This window comes from Agelaius phoeniceus, chromosome 5 (assembly GCF_051311805.1).
Source record: "Agelaius phoeniceus isolate bAgePho1 chromosome 5, bAgePho1.hap1, whole genome shotgun sequence".
Taxonomy (NCBI): Eukaryota; Metazoa; Chordata; class Aves; order Passeriformes; family Icteridae; genus Agelaius; species Agelaius phoeniceus.
The window spans coordinates 46,913,823-46,938,026 of record NC_135269.1 but is presented as its reverse complement, the minus strand read 5'-3'; the positions used below and the strand labels follow the sequence as shown (position 1 = coordinate 46,938,026).

Below are 24,204 nucleotides of genomic sequence, written 5' to 3'. Positions count from 1 at the left end.
GGTTACAGGGTTTTTTTGGTAGCAATTCCCACGAAAGTCTCAATTCTCAGAATTCAATGCCAGGAGCATTCTTTTACTTTGTGTTGTAAAAACTGGATCATTTTAATTTTCCAAGCTGATAATTAATCAACATTTACAGGGTAAGGCAAATTTAATGCCTTTATAATTTTCTTATGCAGTGTTTTTCTTCAGAATTATATAACATCAGAACAAAGTTTCTTAGTTCCTCATGGAATTGACTTCGAACCCATTTCATTGTCTTAACTGTTTGTTGGGTTATATTTCTGTTACATATTTTATACCGTCTGATATATCACGTTAATAGCATTCTTTGATCCACTAAGAAAAATTTCTCCCTTTAGATTTTTATTAAATTTTGAAGTGTAATTATTACATTTTTCCAGACTTTTGAATAAAACATAACTTATGTGATAAAATGTCCTTCTTCTAAGTAACCTGTTCTTTCTATATTCCTTATTTTTATTCTTGCCTTTTGTTTCTTTTCTTTTTTCCTTTCTTTAAATGATGCAAAAGTTGCCTGGAAAATCGATATTTAAGTGTGTGTGTTTGGATCCCACTTATTTTCATGCAACTTGCTCTTGCTTTTTGTTTTCTTATTCCACTCAGAATAAGGAATTTGTTTGCCGAGGACATGACTATGAAAGGCTGGAGGCCTTCCAGCAGCGAATGTTGAATGAGTTCCCACATGCCATTGCTATGCAACATGCTAATCAGCCAGATGAGACCATCTTTCAGGCAGAAGCACAGTGTATCCACATAATCACAAAGCCATACTCTGCACTTACATTTTCTATGCTTGTAAAAAATGTAGGTACACCTATAGCCAATTTCGATCATATGGTGCCTCCACTGAAATAAATGGTAGGTGAGAATTTCCCTGCATTTTGTCCCAGTTCACTCTATTATGTTTAGAAGTTCCTTGTGTAATTTTGGTTCTATTTAAGAATTCTTTAACGTGTTATTGACATTATTTCTTTAGCTAAAAATACCTATAGAACTATCACCACTGTAATAATGGTGTAGCAGTTCAAGGTACAGTAATTTACCTTCTTACAATACAACATTATGTTAGCACGGAATGACATATTATGTAAGAATATATTTAACAAATCCCTTTATGTTCTATTCCATGTAAGTAGCTCTATTTCAAAACTAAAGATGAAATTTTCAACAAAACAGTACAAAGAAATCTCAAACAATCAAAAAATCTCTCTAGTTCCTTTCCCAAACCATTAATAGTATAATAACATTTTATGAGGCACACTTTTTAAAGAATTTTTCTTATGTAATGCTTCAGGAGTCAATATGCTTTGCTAATTTGAATAAAGTGGGATAGCCTTAACTCTTTACATATAGATTTGCAGATTTATGCAGTGACACCAATTCCAGAAAACCAGGAAGTTTTGCAGAGAGATGGCATTCCTGATAATATCAAGAGCTTTTACAAAGTAAATCACATCTGGCGATTCCGATATGACAGACCATTTCACAAAGGGACCAAGGACAAGGAAAACGAATTCAAGGTAAAGTATCATGCCCTTTCCTGATCTAGTGGACCTATGGATTTGTTTGTAACATCAACAAAAGCTGCCTTATTGAAATATCATCTGCATCAGCTGAGTGTGGTACATCAAATTCTCTAGAGAGATGGTACCTTAGGTTTGACTATTTCACTTCTTATTTTTAATAAAATAGTATCAAAAATATATGGGAGATGCAGAGGTTTTGCTGTATATGTGACTAAAATTGAAAAAAATTCTCTTTTTTTTTTTTTTTTTGCATCATGATATATAGAAGGCAGAACTGGACAGAGCAGTCTCAGAAAAGTTTCTCAGGCAGATGGGAAAATATTAAGGATGTAGTCTGGGGTATGGATAGGATAGCTTTAGGCAATCTCTCTCTAGAGCAAGAGAGAGACAGTTGTGACTGAACTGCAGCATAATGACCTGTTCCTGTGATATCAAGACTAAAAACTACCTCTGAACTTAGAGATTGTCTCAGGGAAAAGCAACAGTACCTTCCCTAATAGGTAAATCCCTTCTGTTCCTTCTACTAAAAATGTCACAGTGAAAATTCATCTTTTGGTGCAATTTTAATTCTTACCCACTAGAAGCACATCCTGATGCTGAATATATTCTGGTATTTAGTCAGACAAAAAGAGTTATCCCATAATAATTTTGTTATAAATTTAGAAGAAAAAACTGTAGGGATAATAAATTAGCTAAATTGAGTCACTGTTGTCTTCTGATGTATATTTGAGCTTTGTTTTAACTATACAGCTTACATATATTTTTTGTAAGCACTATCCTGTGTGTTGATTTATCATTTTTCAAACCTCTGCCACAAAATGTTTACCAGTATGATATTTGAGTATCCTATGTATTCTGGAATCTTGAATAGGGCTTCTCAAAGGAAACCTAATCATGCTCTCTGATCTGTAAGTTGTTCTGCTTCAGAACTCTTATTCTTCTCAGATGTTAGATCAGAAAATAAATATTAAAATACCAATGCAGTTGTGCGTGACTTTTGGAGATTTGGGGACAACATATAATAAAGTTTAAGACTGAAGAATCAGCAGAAATTACTGCTTAGTAGTAGGACCTAGAAAGTAAGAAAAAAGCGAGTGTCATTGACTTATTCTACATTTCAGTAGAATTTGGACGTTAGTATTTTTTTCAATGTATGCTGTTACTTTAGTGAAGGTGTTCATGAAGGAAACTGGTAATAGTTAAGGAAGATACAAAGTCAAATAAGGAAATAAATTGCTTTTGCTTTTCAGAGTCTATGGGTAGAGAGAACCACACTGATCTTGGTGCAGAGTTTACCTGGAATATCTCGTTGGTTTGAAGTAGAAAAACGTGAAGTGGTGAGTATGAGACTCATGTCAATACATATTGTGGATTGGTTTACTTCCTTAATCATATGTTATTCAATCAACTGCTTTAGCATTTATTACACATATGTAATTTCTTTGACCAAGTTCTCAAGGTGGCTACAACAAAATTATTTACAAAGTATATTGAGTTGTCTGATTTCTCTTGTCTTGAAAAGTATTTCTAAGAACTACCCTTAGGATTCATTTAAACAGTTGAGGGAAAAGAAGTTGAGAACAATTATGGACACCCAAAGGCAACATTTAATGTCAGTAAATTACTTAAAACTCAGCAAATGTACCAGTCTGTTATTGACACACTGGAATTTCCTCTCCTTTCTTGTTCTATTACTTAAAAAATCCTTAAATAGATTCTAGATATATTTGGAGGAGGGCTCCTCCTATAAAGATCTCTAAATAACTGGTCAATTGCTGAGCCCTGGAGTATACATAGCACCTTTAACTTTCTTCCTTCTTGTCAAAGCTAGTCTTAAAATAATCCCATTAAATATAAGGATACCATAGTACAATCGATTTTCTCTGAAACTCTGCTGTGTTTTTCTTTTATAAAGCAGGGAAATGTCACCATCTTGATATTCTCCTATTGAAAGCCAAAGGTGGAGTTTAGTAATATCAAAATGTATGTGACATAAGAAATTTTCTTAGTTGACTCCTGCTGAGTCTTTACTAGGTTAGTATGACCACTGATACGAAGACCTTCAGTTTACTAGCATTTTACCCTTACAGTCACCATTTACAAAAGTAAACTGTAAGAACTTATCCTGGGAGTGTATGAGGTCATTACTCAGATTTATGCTTGTATATTTTGGTAAATTATAGGCAGCTGCAAGCCTGTATTCCTCCCAATGCTCAGCATTTGGTTTTTCTGGCAGTTCACACTACCTGTTGAAAGAACTTCCCCACCCTTGGGAGTTGAGAGGCACATCCTTTTCAAGGCTGCCTTTGACTGTAACTTGATCATTATTTTAGCTCAAAGCTTGCATTCAAATTCCTGATCCAGAAAGTCTCATTGGTAACTTCACTTTGGATGGGGAAACTAACTAACCAATACTCTGCTCTATACCTTTAAAGTGATTAAGCTCCCTGACCCCAAGCTTCTTTTAGGTAATTACCAAGGACGGTTTAATCGTGAATTCTAAGAGTTCCACCACTGGCTGAAAGTATGTTAATCTTTTGCAACAAGGGCTGGGTCATCTCTCAAGGTCAGATAATAAAAAGAGTGCCAGTTGATTATTTCGATCATTGATTGCATGATAAAATCAAATCTCTCCGCCAGCTGAGAAGTATTTTGTCTCTCAAACTACTCTAGGACATAGAATAATATTGTTTTATATTAAGAAATCAAAAATTACCTGCAATATATTTCATCTTTCAACTGAAGATTAAGTTGTTTGCAATGCTTCTCACTCATGTTTCAGGTGGAAATGAGCCCCCTTGAGAATGCTATTGAAGTTTTAGAAAATAAAAACCAGCAGTTAAGAACACTGATTAGTCAGTGTCAAACTCGACAGATGCAGAACATTAACCCTCTCACAATGTGTCTAAATGGGGTCATTGATGCAGCAGTTAATGGTGGAGTTGCTAGATACCAAGAGGTAAGCAATTTACTTTCTGTTTATTAAAAATCCTATTTCTTTCCCTGTACAGATGCAGCTCCTCTGTATGAATTAAGGACAGAAAGTGCTGTATGAATAATAGTTGTAATTATACCTATATTGCACTTTTGGGTTAGGTAATGTTAGTGACGTGGTTTATTGAAATAACCATTTTGCAGTAGATAGTACCATAAACTTACTCCAGTGATGACTCAATTCACAATTACCCTGCATTCTTCAGTGACTTTTTTGGAACTTTTCAATTAACCAGTTAATTGTAAGTAAATTATTATAATACACTGCCTGTTCTGGCTTAGGAGTTACTTCTGGCCAACTAACAAATTTGCTTTTTTGTGCTGACCTTCTAGTTTTTATATGCATGTATATATATATATATGTATATATTTTTTATTTTATATATATATACACACACACACACATAAATTCTCAACAAGAAGTTCATTATCTTAAAGAATCATCATTTTCTTGATCCTTCTTGTATCTCTTCTCCAAGTTTTAAGAAAAGCAATTTTGGGGGGAGTGGGGAAAGGCATTTAAAAAAATAAATACAATTTAGAAATGTCTAACACTGGATTTGTTTTAACAGTTGTTGCTTATTATTATAATTTCTGAATCACATAAGGAAAACCTTAAATGTTTGGGATGCTGTATTTATACAAAATTCTGTGGAATTATGAAACTTCAGTAAAAAGAAAGAGTTGGGGGTTTCTTGCAGCCCAACTTGATTTTTCTCTTTCTCCTAGTAGTCTTATGAGATACTTGAGTCTGCTGGTTTTTCCTTTGAAAATGTCAATTTGAATAACATTCTGTCCACTTGTCTCAAAAGCTGAGAGATTCGGTGTTCACTCAACAGTGTTAAATTTGGAAAAACTGCATCTTAATTAAACTACAAGAAATTGAGTGTAGTATAGTATTAGAATCTGTCATCAAAACTGCAGTGTTATGAAAATTGTGAGACTGAAGCAAAGCAGTAACATTTTTTATGTTTCCCAACTGCCTTTAAACAACAAAACTGTTTAGCATAGTGAAGCAAGATGAAGGGAGTCCCTGGAGAAATACAGTCACGTCAGAACTATGTCTGGTTTGAATTAGCAATGTCAGAGCTAGCTCAGTGTCTCTGCACAGCTTCCATTCTTCGCAAGCATATTGAAGGTTCTAGCTTGCTCCTCATTATTGTCCTTGGCTGTAATTCTTGGTCTCTTAGACAGTGTTCGTGTTTCGATTCCCTTCTGCCCTCTGTCTCTCACTGTATTAAAATAGGACTTTTCAGCAATTGGTTTTGTAAACATCAAAACTGTTAGCAATAATTGCAAGGCTTTTTTTTTCTTCCATTTCTCTCTAATTCTTCTCGTTGCATGTCCATTTTTCAGTCTTTATATGTCTACCTGTTGTTTTGCCAGTTCTTATCTTCTACCTTTCTTGCTATCCTATTGTTTTCTGTAAATGCTTTTCCATTTCACCTGCTTTTCCCTTCTGCTCTGTACAAAGCTCAAAGTTCAGTAACTCTTGAGGTAAGAGTGACCATGTCTTTACTATTATCTTCCTTCCCTTCAGGCAACTTCCAACTTTTAAAAAGTGTCCTTTGACCATCTGCTGCCTTCTTGATTCTATCTTCCTTCTTCCCTCTTTTTCCTCTTTAAATTATTTCTTGTTTTTTTTTTTCTTTTCTGATGGGGAAGAAGCTTCACATTTCAGCACCTTCATATTTCAAATGTTGAACCTATTCATTCACTAGTGGCTACCTTTTTTTGCAAATGGTCTCCACCAATGACTATATGATTAATTACTTATTTAACATGTAATATCAATTACTGCAGTTCAAAGGAACTTAGAAAACAGTTCTATGTTATCTAGAAACTTGTTTTTAAAAAAAAGAAATAAAAGTGGTTTGGTTTTACTCACTTTGTTTTACTTTGTAATTTTATTGTGCTTAGGCGTTCTTTGTCAAAGAATACATCTTGAACCATCCAGAAGATGGAGAGAAGATCACACGCTTAAGAGAACTTACACTCGAGCAGGTGAAGTGGGGAAAAGACTGACAAGATGGCCTGTTCAGCTGTTCTAGCTAAAAATGTCCCCAAATAAAATAAGAGATATCAGAAGTTAATAATTGCCCTGTGGTCTTCAGTGTTTTCTGAGTTAGATTCCAAGTAGAGAGTAACTTTCTATACAAGCAGCTTTCTGGGCCATGCTAATATATTTTCCCTAGTCCTTTCCATCATCAACTACTTAATCACTTCAAACTGGTTTGTGTAAAATAAAGGTTGAGTGAGAGGCCTGTCTTGTCATGCTCATATACAAATATTTTATCACTATGCAGAATAAGCATTAGTTCATTGAAACATTTGATGGCTTTGGCATATATTTGTATTTTGCTAATATTACAGAAAATATTTTCACTACAAGGTTTGCTATAAGAGCAAAAAAGCATTCAAAATCTTATTGCAATGAAAGAGATCTAGTAGTAATTGGCAAAGTAGGTAGGCGGTAAAATAAACACAAAGTGGTCAAATTAAGCATATGAGTATTCTATGGGTTATATGTTTTTTGCATTTTTTTCTCCGTTCATTTATAAGCCAATCACCTACCAGCCTCAAATATGAAGTTTTTCCATTTGAAAATGCTGAATATTTTTAAATCAAAGCTCTTACTAATATTTCAGGTTTTTTAACTGGCATTTATCTATTTTTGTTCTATACAGCATGTTGAAGTTTCAAATTTTATTGCCAGCTTAGAATTTGGCAAGATGGAAATTCCATTTTTCATCAGCATTGTGGGATTTTTTTGGTCAGATTAGCCAAGTGACACATCCTCAGACAGTATAAATCAAAACAGATTCACTGGCCTCACTTTAGTTTCACTGAGACAATGAATAGTAATTGGCATTATAATTTAACTTCTTCAAGCTATGGTTAATCTCACTAATGTTTACAATATAAAACTGGGGTTTATAACTTCCTGTCGCAAAAATGTGGGTTCCAAGCAATAGCAGCTCAACCCTCTCTGGCACCCAGAGCTGATTTAACACAGAGCATTTGGAAGGGCTGGCATGGCTGTGCATGTGGATGGATGTGCTGCAGTCCTGACCCCCGGTCAGGGATGCTGTACAGCTGTGTGCCTGATCGCAGGCGGCCTGAAAACATCAGCCAGGAGCTCTCATCCAAAGATATTACAGCACACCCTAGCTATTTTGTTTTTAAATCTGAGTTTATCTGATTCCTCATGTAACCAATTCAATATGCATGTGACCAAATTTGAGTGAGATTAAAGTTTTAGCACTGTAATTCTGAAGCATGTCATGCCTTGTGTCAAGGATATACATCGGGCCACAACTTATGGACGTCTCTGGGGAGCTGAAATAAGATAGGGGACTGTGGACTTAATTGCCAATATATTACAGAGGATTTGATAATTGCTCTTGTTTCATGCTTTTTACAACTGTTTCTGTAGAAAATATCTTTTGTTCAGGGTTTACTTTGTAAAGTTCCCGTTAAGTCAGATTTTTCACTATGTTATCCGTAGTGTTTTTTAATATTACAGTTAAATTTGCATAGGTGAAACCTTCAGGAAAGTTGAATGGGAAGAGGCGGTAAATCCTCTTGCATGCTTTTGGTCCTAGCCCTTTTTTGGTTACAGGTCTTTCAGAGATTTAGACAGGTGTTGGATTTTTTTTTTTTTGGTATCCTAATTGATGATGAGAGCTTAAAGAAAATGCATCGAAACTATTTTTTTCCCTTTCTGCAGGCCCAGATTCTAGAATTTGGCTTGGCAGTGCACGAGAAGGTGGTGCCACAGGACATGAGACCATTGCACAAAAAGCTGGTGGATCAGTTCTTTGTGATGAAGTCAAGCTTGGGAATACAGGTACTCACATGAGCAGGTGCAAGGGTAGAACAGAAGACTGTTCAGCTGCATTAAGGGCTGGTACATTTTCCCAAGCAATAAACAGTGACATCTTTTGGTTGTTTGTCTCCATTACAGCTTGTAGCCTTTTTGCAGTGCCACAAAGCAAAGAGAAACATAAACTTCCCATACTATGCAGAGAAAAGTAGTCACATTTTACTAATAGTAACGTTTTACTATCATTGGTGAAAAGTTAAAATATTTTTCTTATTAATGATGAAGCTGATCCAAAATACCATGTAACTACATTTATATGTAGTTATCTACATATCTGTATCTTACGAAATGCTTAAAATATTATGTTCATTTTAATTAATCTTCTTTTAATGACTCACCAGGACTTTTCTGCCTGTGTACAAGCTAGCCCTGTTCATTTCCCAAATGGAAGTCCTCGTGTATGCCGGAATTCCATCCCTGTTTCTATGAGCCCTGATGCTGCCAGGGTAATACCACGACGCAGGCAAGTTAAATATTAGGAATCACATATTTTCGCTACCCATGGAAAGTGACCCATAAATACTTCTATTATGTGCATGCTTTCTTGTATGGTCTGGCTGAAGTGTGTTCAGCCTTGAATAGCTGGTATATGTATTCTCTCTCCTTCTTTCTCTTTCTTTTCCCTCCCCCAGTTAAAGATTAATGAACATGTGCTGTTCTCACATGAGAAATTATGACTGACAATTAGAGTTAACCATTTTATATTTCATTATTCTTATAATAGCCCCTTGAGTTACCCAGCTGTCAATCGCTATTCTTCCTCATCACTGTCATCCCAAGCTTCTGCTGAAGTCAGCAACATCACTGGGCAGTCAGAAAGCTCAGATGAAGTTTTTAACATGCAGGTATAAATTATTGTCATTCTTCAAACTGTACAGAATCTTTCTTACAAGGCTATCTACTAGATTAAATCTTCTGTTATTTAATTCAGAAATCTCATAACTATTGCTGATGTTTCTTTTAAAAACCAAATCTTTAAATGAGATGTTAAAATAATTAACTTAGAAATATGTTTTTTTCATGTAACTGTTTTCTCTTGTTTAAATTAGAGCATTAGTTTTATTACAAATGTAGTAAGTAGCAGAGGACCATGATACAAAGTGATCTGACAGTGCATAGACTTTTCTGTCCAGTTGTCACATTGTGATATAATTATTTTACTGTATTAATTACATTTCTATTTATTTAGTATTTGGTTACATCTTTGTGTAGTTAGATTGATGCTTTGTATACTGATTTGCTATTTCAAATTACTGATAAATTACTCTAAGTTCTTTGTTCTAGTGAAAAGTATGCTATAAATTTTTGTTTTCCAAACCAGTAAATGTGATCTGGTAACAACAACATCTCTTCTATGCACAGCCTAGTCCATCTACCTCAAGCCTGAGTTCTACTCATTCTGCTTCACCTAACGTGACCAGTTCTGCTCCATCCAGTGCCAGAGGTCAGTGCTTCTCTGCTGTGGTAAACCATATTAAATTACTCTTGATACGTTACACAGCTGAATTTCTGCATGATGTTACTGGTCAGACATCATATTTAGCCAATTACTTGGGGAATCTGAGGATTTTTTTGTCATAAGCATAGAATTGAAATGTCTGGAGTTTCGCTGCATGAATTTAATCACTAGACACATTTATATTCTAGCTTCTCCTCTGCTGTCTGACAAACATAAGCATTCCCGAGAAAACTCTTGCCTGTCTCCTAGAGAGAGGCCCTGCAGTGCCATCTACCCGACTCCTTTGGAAACTTCTCAGGTAAGAAGTTTGTTGGGAATCCTCAGAGCACAGATAGCTAAGAAGACAATAAAGGTGCATACTGAACTTCAAGCAGATTCGGTGCCTGTTCACTGTTGTAACTTCTTAAGGGATTTTTTTATAGTTTTATAAGCAAATACTCTAAAATATTTTAGATGTAAGAGATGTGAATAGAGTACATAGTGCTTGGTCATATTTCTGCTTGATTTCTTTAGGTGTAGGTCTGTTTCTTTACATTTATTTAGTGAAGTGAGAGAGAGATGCAGAGATTTACCAGATGACACAGCCTGCTTGTTGGAACAACAAGCATTTGTTCAATCTAGGGAAGAAGACAAAGAATGAAAAGCTCTTATCATGTCAGTTGTCCTTGTTGAGCTCCCCTTTCCTTCTGAGAAATCTAATCGTAGCCACTGTGAGATAATAACCGGTTCCATGTGGCAATTCCTGTTTTCCAATGTAGTTTCAGAAAAAAATTATAGACATTTTGTTACACCAGAGAAAACAATGTGTTTTTGCCTTAAAATACTGTTAGACAGGTCTGTATGAAATGCGTGTTTTTTGAGTATTCTGAAATTCAACATGAACTTGGTAAGCTGGCCAATACTGAGTCCTTATTTCATCTTTTCTTCTTAATGGACCTATTTTCCCAAAGTGCTTTTCTTTAACACAGCTGCTGTTTTAATCCCTGCCATCACACAATGCACCTCTTGCTGAAGCTGAAAAAGATGAGATAATACATACAGTGTTAAAAGCTGTCCTTTCAACACTCTCATGTCTTTCAGAAGTTTTACCATTGACAAAAACCAGCTCCAGGATTCTTTATTTCAGAAATTATTTATTGGTTTCTAACTAGCTCTTTTCTTGTCCCTTGTTTCTTTGGTTATTGAATTGGCTCTTGATTTACTTTTTAATCTCTTTTCTGTTTAAGGCCTCATGCTATTACCTGAGGGCTTAAGAAGTAATACTGAGGCTTAGCCAGACTTAAAGACACTTCTCAGGAACTACTTAGAGCAGAGAGATCTACTGGGCACTTTGTCAGTGGTAGTGGAGCCAAAACAACAGACAGGAAAGATCAGGAGATGCTCTTTAAGTAAAGCGGTTTTACAGTTTGCCGCAAAGAAAAATTATCCCGTTTTTGCTCCCAGACTACAAACTCTTGCTTTGCCAAGTGGAATGCGACTTCTGTCCCCCACTCTATCCGAGATTGCATAAGGGAGGCTGAGGAGCTCGTAGGCCCAGTCTCCGCTCTCTCTGAGACTCGCCCAGCAGGAAAGTCTCCCAATCTGTCTCTACCCTCAGTCTCCCATGAGAGGGTAAGTAGAAAATCTTCTTGCTCATACAGTGAAGGATATTTCAAAGATGAGAAAGTCTGACGGTTTCTTTCTGCCCTTATAACTGTAAATAAGGATATATCTTTCCGGGGAAAGGTGAAATTTCTTTCTCTGCTGTTCCTTCAGCAGTAAAAATGGACTGTGATCAGAAACAAAATCCTGATTCTCTGCCTTCTGATAAAGAAGGGGAAAAGAATTCTTCAGGACAATTGTAAGGAGATATCTTAGAGATACCTGCAACTCTCATTTAAAGTTAGCTGCTCAAACTGTTCCTTGTCCTTCCTCCTTTCATTCTAACACCACTTCAACAGAGTTGGTAGGAGCTTCACACTGAGAGGAAAGGACCACCCATTTATGAATTACTTTGTTACATACATCTTGATGAAAGCAATTTTCACATTAGTGTTTCAGCCAGGAGAGGTGAGATTCACAGGCAAAGTCTTGAACTTCAAGTCTTTCAAGCCATAGCTACCTTATTTAAGGAAGTTTGATGGATTTCCCAGAACAAGATCACAGCAGTATTTCATCTGCTTCCTCATTGAAATTGATGCTCAAGGTTATGTGCAGCTGTTTTTAGTCAACATCCATTTGTGCTTGCTTTGTGATCTCTGGCTGAATGGTTGTACAGTGTCTCTCCAGCTCTTCCCATACTCTGAAGAGGAATGGCTGCTGTCATTGACTGGTCAACAAACCTCCTTAGTTTTTTGTGCTATTATTCTTCCTATTGAAGCTTTTTGAATTTCACATTTTTGGGGTTTTTATTTGTGTGTCATTAAACATCCTGTGATTGCTCTTGTTCTTCCATATGGTTTTTTATTTCATTCTTTTAAGTATGTCTTTGTTTCTTTGTATTTCATTCAGCTTTTGTCTCTTTATCTCCTCCAATTTCAGTTGCTTTTTCAGCCATTGCTCTTTACCCTTGCAACAGAAAATGGACTTCAACACTTGTCCATCACATCCTCCTGCACTGCAGACTCACTAGGTAGTGGACACTCAATCCAGACCAGGCAGGAACATCTGGTCACACTCTCTGTCACATCAGAGTATATATGTGGGTTTAGCACCTCAGCTTAATGGGAACTCCAGGAAAACAGATATTGCCTGACCCAGAATGATTCTCATATGACATACAGCACACCTACTGTAGCTCAAAGTGTACCAAAAGCATTCTGTCTCTGAGATGTTTAAAGTGAAGTTGAATTGAGCTTAAGCATTTGTTCCTCACTTTGTAACACAAAGCTGCAACATATTAGATCAATGATGATTGCTTTGCAGCTGGGTTTGCCATCTTGTGGAACCCCAGCATAGTGCCTCACCAACTTGGCACAGTGCTCTGTAAACACTGGAAAGAGACACAATAACAGGATTTTTTTTGGATTTCACTGATCATCTGATCTTGCTTTTAAAGAAAAAAAAAGAAAAAACTGCATGTTTATCTGTTGCTATTTCCTCTGGAAAGTATGTCTGAATTACTTGTAGGATTAACTGTATGCTGTTTAGATATGTTTTCAAGACAAACTAGTGACCCATGGATTATTTGAATGCTGCCAAATGAAATCAATGGTGGATTTTTTTTTCATACATTTACTGTGATTTGTAAACAAAATGGATCTTAAGAAAATTAAAGACAAACATGCTTTATGGGTCAGCTCTTATCCACAAGAGAAGTAAGAAGATTGCTACCAAAAAAAAGTCAGGGTTGGAAAACAATAGATAATGCTTTTCTTAGGTAACAGCCATAACTTGAATATTATCTTGTTCAGATCCTGATTCTGTAATGAAATTATTGCAATTATTTTAAGTAATCTATTAAGATATCTCTTTAGGAATGAGCTTTTTTATGTTTTTTAAGGTGCTGGAAACTGTCAGAACTCAGTACATAATAATCCTCCCTCCAATTCCTGTGTGTACAATTTTCAGAAAACTAGTCTACTCCCTGTCTGTATAGACATACTTTAATTAAACTGTTTATGTTCTTATGTGATGTTTATCACTCTGCCTCCTAAGCAGACCTGGGCATGAGGGAAGATAATAACAAAAATATATTTGTTTTCTTAACGGCTACTGAAATACAGCAGGAGCTATGTGTAAACCATGCTGTTCTCAATTTACAGAGAATGCTGTTTAATCATATTGGAGATGGTGCTTTGCCACGAAGTGATTCCAATCTGCCTGGCTCTGACAAAGGTAAGCAGACATGCTACAACATGCCAATCTTTGAAGAACAAAAATGTAATTAGTCCACCATGTTCCTGTAGAGTGCCTGTTCTTTTGAGTGCATACTGTCATCTCCAAGTGTCAAAACATTCTAACCAACTAAATAAATTATGCTAATAGATCTAAGTGTCAAAACACTTTGTCAAAGAGGGGAGGACTGAATTTTGCACTCAAATAAGGCCCAGAAGTTTGCAGGAGGGAATGATGGAGCAGCAGGTTTCATCAAGCTGCCTGTGAGACCTGTCCTTTCTGCTTCTCAAGAGAGACATATGTGGGAAAAAGCCAGATCTGGAGAATGGGGCAAAGGGAAGGTAAAGAGATGGACAGAGTCCTGAAGTTTGGTACCTGCAAGTTCCGTTTATCAAATATAACTCAGTGTGCTTCTGATTACACTTGGATTGAAAATACCAATTTGTGGTTTCTTGCATTTTGGGGATTTTGTTTTTAATTAGTGTAAATGAGAAATCTGTGTATTTCCATCGAAAAAATACTGCCTTTTATAATTTTGCACATGGGGAAATCAAATATTGTTGGCATAGTAATTGTTTGCCATGATTTCATTATGTGCCTCACATCAATAATATGCTCCATCATTTCATTATGGTACCTTTGTGGTATGCTGAATAAAGGATACAGTAAAATAAATGTATAGAAAGTAACTATTTTAATAATATACTGTAATAAGTACTGACCAGGAATCAGATTTTCTTTAATAAAAGCTGGATTTTGTAGGTAATTTTGGGTTTACATTTTTATGAAAACACAGGTGGAATTTTTTCACAGGGCTGAAAAACATATGAAATAATTTAACATGGAAATAGCAAAACTTTTCCACTGGCCCATGCAGCCAAGTACATCACAGCATTGTTAAAATGAAGTATTTTCTCCTGAAGGCTTTAGCAGTCCAAAATCACTGACTGCTTGGATGACTTAAAAGAAAAAAAAATTAGCTTCTCAAGATATTCAGACATTTGAAGTACCTAGGTCTGGTGCCAGGTGATTTTTAGGATGAGGGCAAAACCATGCCGAGTGACAGCTTACATTAAAAAGCAAATACTGTATTGAATATTTTGGCAATGACAAAGCGAAATGATCCTCTAGAAAATAGTTTATTCTGTTCATTGGTCACAGGGTCAACTAAACTGTAATTATACTGTAACAATATTGTTTCAGATATGAGATCAGTGTTATTTTTACTATACTTATTGTATTAAGTCCGGTGTGTAGTGGGGTTGCAGTCTGAGAGCTCTCAGAGTTGCTACAATAGTGATAATTGATGCCATCAGTTAGCAGCAATAATTTGCTTTTTCGTTTCATCTTTGTAAATAAACACAGTGTCCTTGCATGTGATTCTCTACTCACAACTGAAACAAGTAAACAGGAAGGAAAGTGTCATGGCAAAGCAAGAGGTTTGAGGCTTTTAAGGTGGGGGATTTTTTTGGTGGAGTATTTGGGAAATGAATGGAAGGTTTGAAATGGTTATTTTCAACTCCTTTTTTTTGTTTTTAAGGAAACATAATGAGAGTTGTATCTTTCAAATTTTCAAATTGTCCTGCCCATGTTAAATGCCTTCTCCTTCTGTCTGACTTCTTTCCAATATTGGTGATATCTTGATGACATGAGATAATCCAATTCTATCAAGGAAGATGTTCCAGATCTTACGGGATCATTCAGTTAAAATCATAGAATCTGATCAGGGTAACAGACAAAGAAAACACTCACTTTTATGCATGGCAAGGTGGTAGTCAATTTACATAATCAAGCAGAGATCCTTGACCACAGACACAAAGTGTACAGAAATTTTCTCAGTCCATAATGATTTCTTAATTTGATATTTTTTGCTGTCAGACAATTTCAATTTCTTCCAATTTTTACTCCCTACATTTTGCACCCTTCTTTCCACCTTCTCTCAATTCTGGATTTGTAGTCTATGCAGGCAACACAGGAATGTTAGCACAGAAAGCTTTAAGAAGGAGGTCGAAAGGAATTTGGAGAGTTCCTTTCCCTACTGCCTTCTGTATATAAAATGAGTTAATGGGAACAATTTATGAATAGTCTATTCCCTTCTGCCTGGAAACCTCTAAATAGGAGTCTGGTGCAAAGATAAACTGATTATATTAAAAGGCTTCAAGCTTATCTCCCTTTGCGGCTGGATTTGCAGCGCACCAGAGTGCGATCTCAGCTGCTGCTGCTGTTGATGGCTGCCACTGCTGGTCACAAACTGACCCGAGGGCCAGGTGCATCCATCAGGCATCCATGACATTGATGGCTGCTCTTTAAGGGCTTTGTAAGTGCAGATGTTGTTAGGTGTTTGCATTCTGTCTGTTTTTACACTCATGGATAAAAGCAAGTCAGAGAACTGGAAGTGTTGATGCCTATGACAGTTTTTTCATTCTCTTCCAGCTGTAAACACCACCCCCAGCAGCTGGAGCCTGGACAGTGGGAAGGAAGCCAGAAACACATCAGAAAGTGGAAAGCTTATATCTCCTCCTGTACCACCAAGACCTGCACAGACTGGTGAGTTAATGGACATCTCAGGTAAAGCTCCAGTACTTGAGGGCTTAGATTCTTTCCACTCTGTTTGATGTTTAACTTCTTGGGCAGGTTAACTTATTATTTGATTTCTTACATGAAAGGCTGTAGAACTGCCTCTGTGGGTATTTTCATCTCATTAATGTTCTCTGCAGTTTCCAATACTCTGCCTCTTCACTAATGAATGAGCAGTTTCAGACAGTTCATGTTAGTATGAGGAAGGATGATCAAATTTAGTCTTTTGATTTTATGATAATTGGAGGTTAGCAATCAGAAATGATCATTAACCACTAAGAATTTTAGTGGCCAGAAAATGCACAGCATTCATGAAAGTACATCAGTTACTATAATCATTTTGCCTTTCAAAAGATGAATTTCCTTTTAAAGGAAAGTGATACTATAAATATAATTGTTGCGAGTAAACATTTTGTGTATTATACTTAAGCCTCTGAGTTTGTCCAGTCACGTTTCTAGTATATTTGGAGGTAAATGTTTGATAAAAGTATATTATGTATTTTCTATTTTCTTTATTTGACTTGCAAATACATAATATATTTCTTAAGAACAAAAAGGGAAAAGTTGTTATATTGACTCTTTTTTTAACTTGGTATCATTTAGTAGATTCTAAATCAATTTAAAGTGATATAAAATTTGTCAAAAAAGGCAGATGCAGAAATTTTTTATACTTGGTTGCACTGCAAGATAATCCAGAGAACAAAGCAAAATAAACAATCTCTAAAACTATTTACAGCCATCGACCAAGAGAACTAGAGATTATGTTTATGTATCAAATGATCTACTATCCACTTAAAAAGATTTCTTAGTGAAAATTCTAATGCCACAAGTGCACTGAAATCTTTCTACCTTTACAGCATCACCAGCAAGACACATAGCCTCCGTTTCCCCTTCTCCTGCTGGGAGATCACCAATGAAGGTACTGTCTTATTGCAGTGAATTGCCTTTGTGAAACAGATCTTATGTGTTGTGGGGTAGATGGTATATATTTAATGTGAATTATTTGGGATTATATTATGTTTTCTTTTTTCTTATCATTTACTGTACAAAAACCAATATTCTGTCTCCAGCATGGAAGAAGGGGAGGTGCCAGGAAAACCTGTTGTGCAACCCATTGGTTTTATTGTTCCAGCATTCAGAGCTGTTAGATTAGAGGGCTCGTTAGAGAGTATTTCCTGCTTCAATCATTTTAATACCCATTTTCCTCTGCAGGATCATCCAGGGCGGTTGTAAGAAGATGCAAGTAGTTTGACATCTGCCAGTAGGACACATTAAGCATAGGCTGTGAATAAGCACTGGCTCTTCTCTGGTAGTTAAACATCCAAAGTAATTTAAGATCCAGGCTAAAAAGAGCAGATTTCATTTCTATTTCAAGATGTTTGCATGTGTTGGTACCCACATATTGTTACCTGCTTTTTTTCTGGAAAACTTGACTGGGAAATCTGTGTTTTCCACAGCACTGGAGCACACAAATACGCAGCCTGCTTATTCCAGGCGAACCCTGGTGCTGGCTGAGTGCCTGTCATTGGTCTTGGGGATAGCTTCTGCCACCCCATTGAAGCAGAGATGATTCTGCAGGTAGAAATATAAGAGTCAACAACATGGAAGGAGAGCAAATAGAAAGGAGCATGACTGGTGTTTCAGGCACTCAGATGCAAAAAGAGAGGGAAGCAGCCCTGCCAAAGTAACTCCTCAGCAACCCAATGCCCAACTAATACTGCAGAGATACACATTGCCTGAGGAGGAGACCAGCACCCCAAAGTATCTCTTTTCCCCTTGAGGTCCCTAGTTACAAGTCTACACTCATTGTCCTGTTTGCCTTCCCATAAGCCTGTAACATTACAATTTGTGTCTGCACAGTGGTCCAAATTCATAACAAACCAATTCTGCTGACCATCAGAGTGCCCCATAGTCCTATTACCATTCTGCTGAAGTGAGCACCAATCCCAAGTTTTGCCCTAATTGCTTCCTAGGAAGCTCTTTAGAACATTAGGATCTTGTCCAAAGATGAGTGACCCTTCCTTTTCATCCTTAATGGACACATACTGGCGTGACCACTGATGATTCTTAGGGATGTTTGAAGCTTGTCCTAACATTCTTCTTCTATAGGTCTGGACAGAATTTAAGCATTTTACAAATGCTCTTCCATTGCTTGGAAGAGCAATGCTGGCCCAAAATGCTTCTGAGAAGTGTTGGATCTCACTTTGAGCATCCATGAATTTCCAGACTGTTTTGGTGTCTAGACTGTTATTGCTACTGGTAAAAGTAGTCTATGCTGTTTTACCAGAACTAAGTGCTTACCCATGCAGGCTTTACATATTTGCCATTGTTCTGAATGACAAAAGCAAAGGCCCTAAATCTTATATGTGATCACGTACTCCAAGTGTCCAGTGTTCTTGGAACTGGAGCCAAATAGATAATTTATTTGAAAGCCTTGACCGTGGGTGTTTGTGGGAGTAGGAGTGCAGTTGGAGCTTCCTCACATACAGAGGAATGGAACATGAAATGAGTAGTTAAACAGGCTCCAGAGAAAGTCTGAAATGTCTTCACCAGGTGTTGAGCTTTAAATAAAACTCACTTCGCTTTTCCACAGCAACACACAGGGCTCAGATTTTAGCCTTTCTTCTAACAGTGAGCTACCAGAGAAAATCATCTTAGAACAAAACCCACTGATATAAATGAAATTTTTTTTCTCCATTGATTTCAGTGCTCTGTGGATCCAGTCCTAGATGGATAACTAAAATTATCTCAACACATAAAGTCAGTGCAGCCAGCTCTGTACACCCCTGCCCCTCTCCTCCTCCACTCCCATCCCTTGTTGCATGGCTCCCACTCTCACCTCAAGCTGAGCAACTGAGCATCAACCAGTCTAACAAGAATGGGAGTGAGAAATTTGTCTTTATTTTAATTTCTCCATCCCTTTTTTAGCCTGAGGCTTGAGACCAATAAGTCAGGATTGTCTCAGATGACTCCAGTCATAAGTAGATACGTTGCAAAAAAATTTTAACTTGGATAGTGTGGGCTAACCTTTGACAATTTTCAGTTGAAGTTGCTTCACTGGACTAGAACTGCTCAGTGGTTTTAGGTAGGCCTTTATTGTCCATGCCTTTTATTTGTCATCAGCACTGTTGTTGCTGCTTGGGCCCTCAGCTCCTGGTCCCTCACCATCCCTCACTGACCTGTGAGGCTGCTGGCGCAGCCTCTGGCCACCTGTGCCCTCCATATGGCCCTTGTCCCTGAGGCACACGTGGTGTGTTGTGTTTGTATGTCTAGGGAACACCTGGGTGATGGGGAAGAGGAAGGGTGGTGATGCTGTAATCTCCTGCCATTCTGCTGCTGCCCCAAATGGGATCAGGAACAGCAGAGAAGGGGGCTGGCAGTGGCTCTTACCTTGATATCTGCTTTGTGCTACTCCCCCGACACTGTTTTTATGGTACCCTCAGAAACGATGCCATGATGTAAGTTCACTTTTCACTGCATGACAATGCACTAAAAGCTGTGAGGAAAAGCTTTGGAAACTGAATTTGGGATATGAGAACCTGCAGTAGCAGCAGTAGCTGGGCTTTGGCGTTAGGGGGCAGGATACCCCCAGGTATGCCCTGTGCCCAGTGATGCATTCTACTTCCAGCTGGGAAAACTAAGGCTGTATTCTGAAGACTTCCAGATTTTTCCAGGGTATTATGATAGTGAGATAACATCTAAAAGCAGTTTTATTTCCACTTATATGAATTACTAGCGTGTCCACTATCTAAGGTGTTCCCAGGCACTACTGAAATGAGCTTTTTATCAGTGTCTTACCAGGTCTTGATTAAACAGGGACACAACCATTTCTGTTTATCAAAGCTCAGAGTTACGTGCACTGTACCTATGTATGTTTTCAGTCAGAGCAGAGAAACACTCTCCCTCCTGGGTGCCAGGTAAATTCTTCTTCTGCCCTTTCTTTTGAGCAGGGGTCTGTGCAATCATTCACACCATCTCCAGTGGAGTATCATTCCTCGGGGCTCATATCCAACTCCCCGGCGCTGTCAGGGAGTTACAGCAGCGGCATCTCTTCGCTCAGCCGATGTAGCACATCAGAAACATCAGGCTTTGAAAGCCAAGGCAGCGAACCAGCAGTGACTGTCCCAAGCTACAGCATTTCTGAGGAACCTGTGAGAAAAGAAAGCAAGACCCCACCACCTTACAGCGTGTATGAGCGGACTTTGAAACGCCCCGTTCCTCTACCTCACAGCCTCTCCATCCCGCCCGCTGCAGACCCCCCGGCACTGCCGCCCAAGCCACAGCTGGTTCGGCCAAACAACCTGGAAAACAGCAGCAGGAGGACTGAGCAGGTTCCCCGGCCCAGGCCTCTGCCCCGCAAAGTCTCTCAGCTATGAGAAGCCACTTTTATATTTAATTGCAACACATTCGTTACTGTTTAAGAAATAATATTTTTTAAAAATGGTAAAAGTCATTTAGTTAGGCACTTTAATATTTTGTCCGCCTTTTCTTTTGAGTAATTTCAAAATGCTTATTAATATTATGTTGCACATTTGAAATGAAATTACTAATTTAGGTTGCCAGATATTACAGGAAGCATGAATGAGAGGATTTTTTTAAAATTTCATGGTGGTGAATACTGATAAATGCTTTTATTTGTACTTTATTTTTATTTGAAAAATCTAAAACCCTACAACTCTCATCTGAGTTAGCTGAATGCTTCTTACAAAATGCAGAATATACTGACTGGATCTTTACTACTAGAGAAAAATGCACGCTTTCTAACAAAGTAGTCTGTAGACTAGGATGTTTCTGCAAGTAGGCTGAAAGTTGTTTCTCTTACCTGATGAACAGGTTGGTCATTTCAAATGTATGTGGCAAAACTGAGATAAAATGCAAGTTATACAGCAGAGGACTGTTGTAAGAATGTGGTTTGGAATTTTTGAAACACACACTTGGCTTATGTTACTTTTAAGATGGAAAAATACCTGTATCTCATTCAGCATACAGCACCATTCTGGTGAATCCCGAAAAAGTTTTGTGCCATTTGTGTATGTACCTGACACATCCCTTTTCTTCTCGAGGTGCATTTACTTTTATTCTTCTGGTTAATGTATTTTTTTGTTGTTGTTGTTTTAGTTTTGGGTTTTTTTTAAAGCTAGGAGTTTTCTAGTGAATGCTCTCTGCTGTTCTTGAAAGTTCACCCTAAAATACAATCTGTATATGAAATAGGTACAACTCAATTGTTCCTTTAACTTGTGTACAAGAGTCAGTACTCACTATTATCAAGGCAATTCACTAAATAAGCCAATTTTTAAAAATAGAAATGGCTGGTTTACAATCCATATATTTCAAAAGCTAATTGCAAAGGTCATTAATAATTTTGTAAAAATCTAGCAAAAATTCTGAACAGTTCCTTGGATGTGTATGAGCCATTGGAGCCAAGCTTTTGATTTGCTTTTTAGCTTGAGTTCATCACCATCATCTTTATTGTTGAGAATGGTGTTTGGCCTTAGGTTGTATTTTAGTGACTGGCATCTGAAGAGCTCTGGAAAGCTAATGCCAAGACATAGGAATGTGGAGGGAAAAGAAAAAAAAAGCACCTTCTGTATGTATGTTTTGTATCCTCTTTCTTTTATTGACTGTTTAAATGTGCTTGGGAACAGATGTGTGAACTGCATTTTAAATCATATTGTTAAAAATATTCTCCCTCTTTTGTTGGGAAGCTCATGTTGATCTTAGCTGTGTTTGATTTGTTGATAGTTTAACTGGAAGAAAGTGACCACTTTTTTATATTCTCTCAATTAAACCTTCAGCAGTTACAAGCTGTTGACAGTAGTTATAGAAGTTTTCTATAATAAATGTTCAAGTATTTTTGTACATAATTGGTAAATTTTAATAAGGAGTGTACCATTATGTGAAAAAGAAGCAAACAGTTGTGTATGCAGTAAGATTGTTATAATTATGCCAAATACTTTATGTATGGAAAAAAGAATATTTGTAAATATGTGCTTTTAACAATAATTCTGCCATATTGACTTTACAATTTTGAATGTCAGAAAAAATAATATATGTTAAAATATTTATGTTTTAGTGAAAGTATTCATAACTTGAAAAGGAACATATGAATTTTAGCTTTGTATCTTGCTGATTTCAAAGTCTGGAATTCCTTGAACTAGCTCTTGCTTTCTACTATAACATTTTTATGTCTGTAACCACATCATAAAACCTGTAGAAGGCTACATATTTATGCTGATATAAAGAAGTAATGCCTGAAATTTAAATAAGGTGTCACAAGTAAGATAACAAAGCTGCTCTGGATTTTTTTTCCACCCATGTAATTTAATAGATTTTGTTTACTAGTGCTTGAGCACAGTACAGTATGAATCAGTGTTATTTGCTCCTGAAGCCTTTTTTTTTTTATTTCTGGCAATAAGCAGAGTTGATGACTTTATCATTTGTGTGCATTACTGGTCAGCTTTGCAGCAAAACATTTCACAAAGTCTCTGTTTACCTAGACACTCATATTGGTTGCTGCGTAATGCTAGTATGAAATAAAAGAACTTGCTTAATCTTTACAGTACAACTTTTTTTCTACAGAATGAGAGATTCTAATTCACTTAGTCACAGAATGAAAGTTCTGACTCCTTGTCTTGCTAAATCTTTTTTTTCTTTTTTTATTTTTGGTTTTTTTGTTAAAAATCTCCTGAGTTTTCTCCCTATTTGGACTCATACTTGCTTTGTGAGACAAGGTGGGGAGAGTATTGATATGCTCTTCTGAACAAGTGAAGAATGTAAAATTTACTAGAGAGTTCACTGTAAATTAACGTGCATGAGCATTCTGTTTTTATAACCAGGACATCAGAAATACTCTAAACAATAGAAAATGATGTAAAATTGACAGGGTACTCTTAAGCCAAGTTAACACATTTTCTGCTTAGCCAGTTTTGACAAATTGATTCTGTAGATCAGTTTTTCAACCTGATTACCTATAAAAAACGTAGTATGAAATTTTGTTATGTATGTTGCAACACCCACTGCTTGAAAACCTAATGTAAATAAAGGTCTTGTTTGAATTTTATGTAGTAGTCATAAATATAATTTTACCGCTTTCTGGATGATGGTGAGTAATTCAGAAGCTCATACAGGAAGACCAATGGGAACAAGTTGCTCTTACTTCTCAATAGCTTGAATGTTAGCCAGTGTGTTCATAATAGGTGACATAATCTTGTATTCAAGTACCATATTTGAGATGTTGGAGTCTGTGGGATGCCAGAGAAACATCCTCAAACTCGGCTGCCTGGCTTTGAAATGACACAGTTCAGACTGGTTCTCATGATGGCATAAGAGCTCTGTAGTGTGAGTGAACTCAGTTATGATGTCCCAGGCCAGTTGCTGTGCCCTGAAAGAAGCACAAAAGCTGAAATTACCCCTCTTGGTAAAGGTTTCAGGGCAGTGCAGTTATGGCCCTGCTCACGTGAAACAGGGTATAGTGAAAATCTTCTACATGAGAGTGGCACCTTGCCCACCTGCCTGACCATTCTTCCTGTTCACTCATTGTCCAGCAAAATAGCACCTGCAAAAAGAACAATGACAGAGCAAAAACGTACTAATAGGCAGGAGTCAGTGCCTGAGGTATAAATGATGAAAAGCATCTTGTTTTGAATGTAACTGTGGTCAGTGAGGCATGTAGCAGCATTGTTTCAGTAAACCCAGGTGCTGACAGATTCAGATCTTTGCTCCAGAACTCTGCTGGTTGCTGGAATTTCTGATGATTCAGGCAGAACCCTGACATATGCTGACCAAAGGGCAAAGTCCTATCTGGTGGGATATTGTGGAAGGATGGTTGTCATTGGATCCTTGAGATTCTCACCTTGAACTTTTTATGTGGGAGAAAGCCCTTTTCATATTAATTTGTCTTTACCTTCTCTTTGACATTTTAA

General features: G+C 37.0%; 1 protein-coding gene across 4 annotated transcripts in view; it reads left to right on the top strand.

Annotated features, from left to right (window-relative positions):
- The window catches only part of DOCK4 (dedicator of cytokinesis 4), a 222,676-nt gene extending 199,334 nt beyond the window's left edge, over nt 1-23,342 (top strand). For 2 of the 4 annotated variants that reach the window (XM_077178942.1, XM_077178941.1), the window contains 15 exons: nt 628-769; nt 1,378-1,544; nt 2,801-2,887; nt 4,333-4,509; nt 6,465-6,548; nt 8,275-8,394; nt 8,772-8,893; nt 9,155-9,275; nt 9,793-9,874; nt 10,078-10,187; nt 11,333-11,500; nt 13,633-13,705; nt 16,139-16,252; nt 17,140-17,201; nt 20,233-23,342. In XM_077178942.1, coding sequence (XP_077035057.1) covers nt 628-769; nt 1,378-1,544; nt 2,801-2,887; nt 4,333-4,509; nt 6,465-6,548; nt 8,275-8,394; nt 8,772-8,893; nt 9,155-9,275; nt 9,793-9,874; nt 10,078-10,187; nt 11,333-11,500; nt 13,633-13,705; nt 16,139-16,252; nt 17,140-17,201; nt 20,233-20,658 — 2,055 coding nt within the window. In that variant the 3' untranslated portion in view covers nt 20,659-23,342. The remainder of the gene's footprint in view (nt 1-627; nt 770-1,377; nt 1,545-2,800; nt 2,888-4,332; nt 4,510-6,464; nt 6,549-8,274; nt 8,395-8,771; nt 8,894-9,154; nt 9,276-9,792; nt 9,875-10,077; nt 10,188-11,332; nt 11,501-13,632; nt 13,706-16,138; nt 16,253-17,139; nt 17,202-20,232) is intronic. The other 2 variants (XM_077178944.1, XM_077178943.1) reach the window with 1 other exon arrangement.
- Nucleotides 23,343-24,204: the final 862 nt, after the last annotated feature.